This window comes from Bubalus kerabau, chromosome 20 (genome assembly GCF_029407905.1).
Source record: "Bubalus kerabau isolate K-KA32 ecotype Philippines breed swamp buffalo chromosome 20, PCC_UOA_SB_1v2, whole genome shotgun sequence".
Taxonomy (NCBI): domain Eukaryota; kingdom Metazoa; phylum Chordata; class Mammalia; order Artiodactyla; family Bovidae; genus Bubalus; species Bubalus kerabau.
The window spans coordinates 57,979,395-57,988,324 of NC_073643.1; the positions used below are offsets into that span (position 1 = coordinate 57,979,395).

Here is an 8,930-nt window from a genome sequence, read left to right on the forward strand (position 1 = left end):
AGCTATCAGGTGACCCAGGCCTGGCCAATAAGAGCCCTACCTGGAAATGACTAACAGATGAAGAGAAGCCCCATTTCTGCAGGGTTTGCTGAGCTTGGAATTAATGGTGATTTCTATGCTTATATCTTTGGAACAGTTAACCTGGCATAAAGGCATTACTTTGTCAATAAAGGTCCATCTACTCAAGGTTATGGTTTTTCCAGTAGTCATGTATGGGTATGAGAGTTGGACTATAAAGAAAGCTGAGCACCAAAGAATTGATGCTTTTGAACTGTGGTGTTGGAGAAGACTCTTGAGAGTCCCTTGGACTGCAAGGAGATCCAACCAGTCCCCCCTAAAGGAGCTCAGTCCTGGGTGTTCATTGGAAGGACTGATGTTGAAGCTGAAACTCCAATACTTTGGCCACCTGATGCGAAGAGCTGACTCGCTGGAAAAGACCCTGATGCTGGGAAAGATTGAAGGAGGGAGGAGAAGGTGAGGACAGAGGATGAGATGGTTGGATGGCATCACTGACTCGATGGACATGAGTTTGGGTGGACTCCGGGAGTTGGTGATGGACAGGGAGGCCTGGCATGCTGCGGTTCATGGGGTTGCAAAGAGTCGGACACGACTGAGCAACTGAACTGAAAGGCAGCACAGAGGAAAGTGCAGCCAAAGGGAGACCTAGAAGCCAGATAACACGGACTTCCCTGGCAGCCCAGGGGTTGAGTCCCCCCTGCCGGTGCAGGAGACGCAGGTTCCATCTCTGGCCTAGGCTCCAGGGCAGCTGAGTGGATGAGCCACAGCTACTCACTGAAGCTCGTGTGCCCTGGAGCCCGATCTCAGCAACGAGAAAAGCCATCGTGATGAGGAGCCCTAGCACCAGAGGGAAGGGTGGCCCCCGCTCACTACAGGTAGAGAAAGCCAGCGCACAGCAAGGAAGACCCAGTACAGCCCCCTCAAAAGCCAGGTGACCTCATCTGAGCACCTGCACCCAGGCATGCCTGAAGCCCTGAGCTTTTCATTTATGGAAGCCAATCGTGTCTTCCTTTTGCTTCGGTGCTATTGAGTGTGATTTCCTGCCTCCTGCAGATAAAGGAATCCTGACTGACATCACCCACCTAGGGAGACAGAGTAGAGAGGGGCAACGACAGAGTTCCCAACTATTACCTGCCCCAGCCCCTCCATGGCACGAAGGATCTCCCTTCTCAGACTCCTGCTGCCTTTTCCCGCCTTGGAGGAGAATGGTCATTTGGGAGCTACACCTTCATCCCATTCCCCCTTCAGATGAGGTCCCTGGTAGGGCCAAGCCTGGAGCTCCAGTAATGCAAAAAGCCTCTCATCATCTGCTGAGCCCAGGAAGCACATTGGCTGCATAAAGCCTGAAATCTCATTAAGGTCAGTTTTAAGATCCCCTTTTGCTGATAAGGAGGCTTCCAAGAGGTGACAAAATTTGCTTGCAGTTTCACAGGCCACCTGGATCTCTGTGACTCCGAGGTTGGAGCTTTTCCCATTCCTGGGCCTGCTCCCCAGGGGGCACCAGCCTAAAGCACTCCCAGGGGGCTCTGATGGTTGCTCAAACCCAGAAACCCCAGGGTCAAGGATCAGATGAACACTGCCCCGTTTCCATCCATCCTGTAGATAAAGAGCTTGAGACTGACAAAAACCACCGCCACTAACACCAAGGATAGGAGCTGAGCTTTTAATACCCCAATTTGCCTTCGTCTCCAGGCAGAGCTGGGGAGAGGTAGAGCTTCCTGCTTTGGTTATGTAGTGGAGGAGGGGCAGTTATGAGGCGGCTCGATTCTGATGTCCTAGACTCCCAGCCAGCCTCTCAGCAGCAAAGACTCTCCGGAGTGGAGAATGGACTGGAGCCGCTGAAGGCTTGCCCAGCAAGGGAGCTAAAATCTGTGATCTGTGAACTTCCCCGGGGGAAGGTGGGTCCAGCCAGATTTCCCATGCTTTTGTTTTTTAAGCTCTTTTTGAGACAAAGGTGATGTTGGGAACCCAGCTCTTCGTTAAATGTGGGCAGGTAAACATAACTTCTAGAAGCTCCGTGCAGGCCCAGAGATACTGCAGCCTGGGTGCTGGGCAGGAGAGCTAGTGGTTTTTCAGATGCCGAGAGCAAGACCTGTCTCTCTGGGGGTTGCACTGGAAGGGAGTGGCCCGCGTCATGGGGGCTGTGCACTGGCCCCAGACTCTGGTCCTCTGATGTTGTTTTTTTTGGTTTTTGTCTTCTTCTCAGGCCTGATGACTGCACTCTGCATTTCCTTGACTGTCCTTCCCTGTGGCCCACCACCCAGCGCTGGTCTGGCCTTGCCATCTGTCTAATGTTTATAAGCCTGACGAGGCTGGATGCTTAGGGCCTTGCCCAATCTCAAAATGGTCGCTATCAAGAGGAGATGATCATAGGAGATGAATTACTTATATTACTTGATATTATTCATAATGTTAACTACAGTCTGTCCAGCTCCTTACTATTTACAAAGAGCTCACACACGCGAGCGTGCACACACACACACAATCTCATTTGATCTTCCCAGCGGCCGTGTGAGGAGAGATTTGGAATTCCCATTGTATGGGGGAAGAAAGTGAGGCCCAAGGACAAAACAACTGCTCAAGGTCAGGAGCCAAGGGCAAGCTGCTGCTATTGCTGCTAACATGTTGTAAGAGGATGCCTATGCCCTCCGGACCCATTCATCTCTCCATTCACGTCTCCATTCATTCCTTCCTTCCTCCACCTAGCATTTATTAATAAGCACCTATGGCGTGCCCCGTCGTGTGCTACTCACTTATCCCTAAGCTGGGACACTTTTCCACAACAAGAGCTCTTGTGTAGCTGAGAGATGAGCTGGGGGGAGTGGAGCTACAACGGGCCCCTGGGAAATCAGGACTCCAGATCGGGCCGCCCCTGCCACGTGAGGCGCCTCCTGTTTCTCTCGTTGATTCTTTTGCATTTGGTTGGTTGGTTTTTGTGTTTACACTCAGGGAGCCTGTGAGAGCTGGTTCCAACAGGCGCAGCTCCTGATGGAGCTGCTGAGGCTGGGGTGGGGTAGGGGCTGAGGGACTCCTGCGGCTGGCCACGGAGTCCCTGGAGGGGCTTAGGCAGGCGCCACCTGGCTGGTCTCTGTCTTGGAGACGGTGGTGGAGGCCTCGTCGTCACCCAGCGGGTTCTTGCCACAGCAGAGAGTGGTGACCATGCAGTTCCGGAACTGGAAGGAAGAGGTAGGGTAAGGGTGAGGGGTGGTCGGGGTCCCGCAGAGTCTGGGTGGGAAATGGCATCGTCAGTGCAGTGTGCCACCTCCCTCTTCTGCCTCTGGCCCTCCCAGCCTCCGCTCCCCGGTCAGATGGCTCCCTGGAGGAACTTACTAAGCCTCCCCAACCCCACCCAGAGGTGCTGGGACCAAACCCGAGGGGGCTTTGTCACTGGTGATGCTCCGTGATGCCCTCAGTGTGCCAAGGGCCATCTGGAAATTGTCCCATTGAACCCAAGAGTTTAGGATTTCATCCTTTCCGTGGATGAAGAAACTGAAGCCCAGAAAAGGGAAGTGACTTGCCCAAGGCCACACAGCCGAAACCTAGCAGAGCTGGGATTTGAACCCAATCTGTCTGACTCCAGGTTTTCCCCACTGGACCAAAGAACCTGCAGAGGAACCACTGGTCTATATGTTAAAAGGACCGCTTCATCCATTCATCCCTCAGAACGAGACTTTTTGGCATCCTGTCCAGTTTGTGGAGACTGGCACCTGTTCCCAGGACCGGGACTTTGACCATCTGGACCGTTAAAGCCAGCCTCCAGAACCATCCAGACTGGCACTTCTCTTTCCTGAGCCAGTATCAGAGGGCTTGTTAGAAATGCATGTTCCTGGGCCCACCTTGAGCTTCTAATCAGAACGTCTGGGGGTTGTCCAGGAATCTGCATTTCTCCCAGATGACTCATGTTTACCCCAGGGAAAACCAACTCCCCCTGCCCATTTTGCAGGTGGAAAGTCGGAGGCCCAGTTAAAACTGCAGCTTCTCCACCTGTCGCCTGGGGGGGACCTGGCCCCTTCCCACCCCACCAGCAGGCACCTGCTTGTTCATCATGATGTAGATGACGGGGTTGTAGACAGAGGAAGTCTTGGCAAAGAAAGCCGGGATGGTCATGAAGATGGGGCCAAAGTCAGAGCCCTGATGGGTGAAGATGTAGAACGCCACCCCAGCGTAGGGCAGCCAGCAGATCAGGAAAGCGATGACCATGATGATCACCATGCGGGTGACCTCCTTCTCGGCCTTCTGAGTGGTGGCCGACTCCTGCTGCTGGGCAGCCGCCTGTGGGGACACAGGGCCTGGTGTCCAGACTTGAGGCTCCTCTGGGCTGGGGGCCGCACTCAGCCTCATCAGCGCTCTTGTCCCCAGCCCCACAGCACTGGTCCCCCAAGGACCCTACCTCCTTGACGGTGAACACCAGCTGCCCGTAGCAGAAGAATATGACGGCCAGGGGGATGCTGAAGTGGACCACGAACATGTAGATGACGAACGACTCATTGTTGGTCTCCTCGTGGGGCGTGTAGTAGTCAATCCCGCACGAGCACTGCATGCCCTCCGGGATGTACCTGAGGACCAGGGAGGGGCCGGGGCAGGAGGGGCAGAGGGAGACCCACACGTGAGGGACCGGGGAACAGGCCCAGCTGACCAGAGTCCCCTGCCAGCGCCTGTGCGGGGCTGCTCTCACTCTGGGCCTCACTTCCCCTTTCTGTAAAAGGGGGATAATAAACCTTTCCTTGGCTGTGAGGCTCACATCTACTGAGATAAGGGATTCAGGTGTGTGGAAACAGCGTTTGCCTTGTTCAGTGCCGTGTTACCCTGGGACCCTGGTCTCTCCCCGTCTCTCACTCCCAGCACCCCTACTCTGCCCCCATGCTTCCCTGCCTGGAGCTTCTTTACCCAGCCTGCCACTCCCGAGTGGCCGGAGGCCAGGCCTTGGACCATGAGGTAGGTGGGGGGAAGGGAAAAGCTCCCAATGATCTGTATTGGAGGACCCAGGTCTTTCTAGGCCACTCAGAGTAATTAAGGGATTTTTGCACAGTTTCTGGAAACAAGAGGCCCTGGGGCGTGTGGTTAGGGCGTGTGATTTCAGAGGACCGTGACACTGAGCCGACCTCAGGAAAGCCAGTGTTCATTAGCCGCGGCCATGCGGATGCAACCAGGCCAGACTGCAGAAGATAGGGAAGGAGGGGCGGGGTTTTTTGCCCCTTGCTAAATTGCTCAGGAGGGAAAACACTGGCCCCAGGAAGACTGAGAGAGGAGGAAAGGGGAGAGAGATGGCAGTTTCCTGGAAGCAGAAGGGCACGAAACCTCTGGGAACCCACAGAGGCCAATTTCCCAAACCATGTTCCACCCCACCGCCATCTCATCTCAGCCCGTTGGGGGATATCAGCTGAGAGTCTTGCCAGGACTGGTTCCCAGGGCCACACCGCCACACCTGCATGAGGGAGGCTCTGCCTCTGCAGGGGCGGAGGCCTGAGGTCAGAGGAGCCGCTCCCAGGGCACTGGACCAAAGAGGATTGGAATCTGGCCTGGCTTAGTTGGGGATTAGGGGCACAGCCAAGGTGAAGGGTCGGGGTGTCTTGGAGTCTCCTTGACACAGGGAACAGCCCCGTAGTGACGTTAGGGGCTGACCCTCTCTTCCCTGCCCTAAACCTCAACCCTATGACAGCTACCGGCTCGGGGGGGCCTGAAACCAGGCAGCACCACCCCCGCCCCGGCCAGAGGACCCTAGGAAGCACCCCGGAGACCCTCCTCCCCTCCTGCTCAGGGCCGTTACCTGGACCAGCCGACGAGGGGGGGTGCGGCGCAGGCCAGAGCCATGACCCAGGTGAAGGCGACGCCCATGATGGCGTGGTTCTCCCCGAAGCGGAAGTTGCTCATGGGCTTGCACACCACCACGTACCGCTCGATGGCCAGGACCACCAAGGACCACAGTGCGATTTCACCTGCAAGGCAGCTGCTGTCAGCCAACCCACCACGTGGCTGGACCTGTCTTTCTAAGGAGGGGGTGTGCTCCTCCCGGGGATGGGGAGGGGGGCCGACCAGGAAGGCACCCAGGGAGCAGTCCTGGAGCGCGGACTTAAGAAGCAGAGGGTCTGGACACGGACGAGGGGAGGTGGCGGGGCAGACAGACTGATACACCATGTGGAGGAACTCCCAGGAAGGTTAGTGCAGCCAGAGCTCCAGGTTCACGGGGAACACAGCAATCATCTCGTGGGGTCATGGCTGAGAACTGGGAGCCCGGCGGGGAGTTTTCACAGAACAGTGTGTCCTTCATGGGGCCATCGGCAGAGTTCTGGTCACAGGGGATGGCAGAGGCAGCAGGAGCCAGAGGGGGAGGCCTCCCTTTCCTCCTGGGCAGTGGGCCTCTCGCCTCCAGGGACATGGAACGCCCTGGGCATGGGTGACCCTCTCCCGGGAGCCAGGGAGCCGGAGAGTGTTTTGCTCAGAGGGAGGAGGAGGAATAATAATGATGGGGTTCAGACATCTGCCCTGCACATCACCCCCAAAAACTCAGGAGGGAGGTGGCTGTGGGGTTTACCAACCGGGGCATTTCAGAGAGTGAAAGGGAATGCTAATGGGTACTCCAGGCCCACGGTTGTCTCAGAGGCATGCCCACCTGTGGGTGGCACCCTTCTGGCCTGAGACTAGGGGATTGCAGTCACCCAGCAATGGCCAGCACCCCGGGAACAGGGCTGAGGCAGGGCCTGGATGCACGTAGGAGACAGGAGACAGAGCATGCTGTGGCTGGTGCCAGGCTCTCTCTGCTCCCTAGGCTTTGTGACAACAACCTCCTGCATCTCCTGCTTGCCCAAGAGGCCGTGGGCCCCCTGGGGGACGCTCCTGGGTCTGAGCCAGGAGCCCCAGGCTCTGGGCACTGGCCTGCCACGTTCCTGAGTCAACTCTTCGCCTCTGCACGCCGCGGTTTTCTCATCGGCGAAATGGGATCTATTCACCCATTTTTCAGTGAAAATATTTTAAAAGCATGGCTCACAGCTACACAGATCACCTCACCGGGCCTACTGTCTCCCTGTGAATGGACTCCTCAAGGCAGAAAGCCTTCAGGCAGAGCAGAGAGCCTGGAGGCAGCTGGGATGGAGTCAGAGAGAAGCCGGGGAGGGACCGCGCCCGGTGCCCAGTGCAGGCAGAGGCTGGTGCCTGGAGGACTGAGGGCTCTCATCCCGCCCCAGGCTGGGGCCCTGAGCACAAGCACCCGTGTCGTCCAGCTCTCTGTCCCCGGGACCCAGCGTGGGTCTCGCCCAGCCCTGCTGCTCCAAGGGGAGCAGAACCGTGGCCTGAGGGGCTGCAGAGACATGCATGGGCTTGCAACTCGGCCTTGCCAGAGACTGCCTGCGACCCCAGCAAGGCCCCGGACTCCTCTCATCTGTCTCCTGGCTGGAGGGCGAGACAACGACCCCAGTGCCAGTGAGATCACGTGCTCGGTGCCCACCCTTCACCAACGCCAGCGGAGCTCGTCATCACTTATGCAGCGTTTATTGACTGAGTTATGGAGCACTTTGGCTCACGGGCTCTCGTCCACCATCCGCAAGGCTGGGGCTGTCCCCACACACCCGCCCCCACCACACCCAAGCTCCTGGCTCCTGAACACACACACACCCCTTGCCCAGCCCACCGCACCCAGCTCATACCGCCCAGGGTGGCAAAGAAGCCCTCCAGGTTGCAGCCTGTGGGCCCAAAGACGAAGTATCCGTGCAGAGAGGTGTAGAGGGTGGTGGTGAAGCCCCCGAAGACCATGAAGAGGTCGGCCACGGCCAGGTTGAGCAGGATGTAGTTGAGGGGTGTGCGCAGCTTCTTGTGCTGGACCGTGACGTAGAGCGTGAGGAAGTTGATGGGGAAGCCGAGCATGATCAGCAGGAACATGTAGGCGGCCAGCATGGAGAACTGCCATGGCTCCGCCAGGTAGTACTGCGGGAACTCGAAGGGGCTGCGCACCACGCCCGTCTTGTTTGAGAAAGGCACGTAGAAGTTTGGGCCCTCGGTCCCGTTCATGGCTGCGGCCCTTGCGGCTGCCCGCCGGCGGCACGAACCCGGGGATGCTTCTGAGGCCGGAGCTCAGCCACACGGGGCTCCGGCTGGACGACTCCGGGCTCTGACTCCCCCCCCAGGCCCTTATGAAGTGACCTCCCCTCCCTAAGCTCCCGGCTGAATCAGCACCTCGGAGATTGGGGGCGTTATTAATCATATTAATCCTCACTGCTGCAACGAGGGGCCTAATTGGCTTCCAGGTGGGGCCAAGGTGACTCCAGGTAGAAGGCTGTGGTCGGGGAGAAGGCGGGGCGTGCTGGGGACCCTGGGAAAGAGCAGAGGCCTGCCCCTAGCTCCCCTGTCCCCCTCTGGCATCTCAGCTGATGGCCCTGGCCTGGCATCGGGACCCCTAACTCCAGGCCCACTTCCCTCTGGCTCAGGGCAAGCAAACTTTGCCTTCCTCCCACCTGGCCCACGAGCTCCCAGAGGGCAGAGTGCTGGTCCTTCGGTCGTCCCCTCACTCAGCCCCTGAGCCGTCCCTTCCCCACCTGGGTCACCTCTGGGCTTATCCAGTCACCACACACTGACAGTGCCCACCGGCCAGGTCGTGAGCTTCACAAGCGCAGCGGGGCGCTCCGGGGACCGGACACAAGCCCCACATTGCCCAGGAGCTCAAAAAGCATTTGTTCCCTTGAACTGGAAGTTCACTCACTCGTTTCAAACCGACATTTATGTGCAGGCCACTGGGGGACCCGAGGCTCCAGGAAGGAGGAGCTTACGGGCTGAGGAGGACTTCCGTGTGGGAAGACCTGCTCTGGACCCGGGGAGGGGAGGCCACCTATCTGCAGAGACGTCCAGGGGGACAATGTGTTGAGGGAGGGGGGCACTTTGCCAGGTTGCCAAGTGGGGAAGTCAGCATAGACTGAAGACAGAGG

The 8,930-nt window shown here is 57.8% G+C and overlaps 1 protein-coding gene across 1 annotated transcript; it reads right to left on the bottom strand.

The window, feature by feature from the left end:
• Nucleotides 1-3,026: 3,026 nt before the first annotated feature.
• On the bottom strand, nucleotides 3,027-8,019 carry RHO (rhodopsin). Its single transcript, XM_055557440.1, has 5 exons — nucleotides 7,659-8,019; nucleotides 5,786-5,954; nucleotides 4,409-4,574; nucleotides 4,051-4,290; nucleotides 3,027-3,191 (listed from the first exon to the last, which is right to left on the bottom strand). The coding sequence occupies exons 1-5, from the start codon at nucleotides 8,017-8,019 to the stop codon at nucleotides 3,081-3,083; spliced, it is 1,047 nt and encodes a 348-aa protein (XP_055413415.1). The 3' UTR covers nucleotides 3,027-3,080.
• Nucleotides 8,020-8,930: the final 911 nt, after the last annotated feature.

What these genes read in the sequence shown, in the direction of transcription:
- RHO (XM_055557440.1), bottom strand. Translation starts at nt 8,019, where the DNA reads ATGAACGGGACCGAGGGCCCAAACTTCTACGTGCCTTTCTCAAACAAG. An exon ending in CTTCTTTGCCACCCTGGGCG is followed by an intron (nt 5,955 to 7,658) that starts GTATGAGCTGGG and finishes GCTGCCTTGCAG; the next exon opens with GTGAAATCGCACTGTGGTCC. An exon ending in ACATCATGATGAACAAGCAG is followed by an intron (nt 3,192 to 4,050) that starts GTGCCTGCTGGT and finishes TCTTCCTTCCAG; the next exon opens with TTCCGGAACTGCATGGTCAC.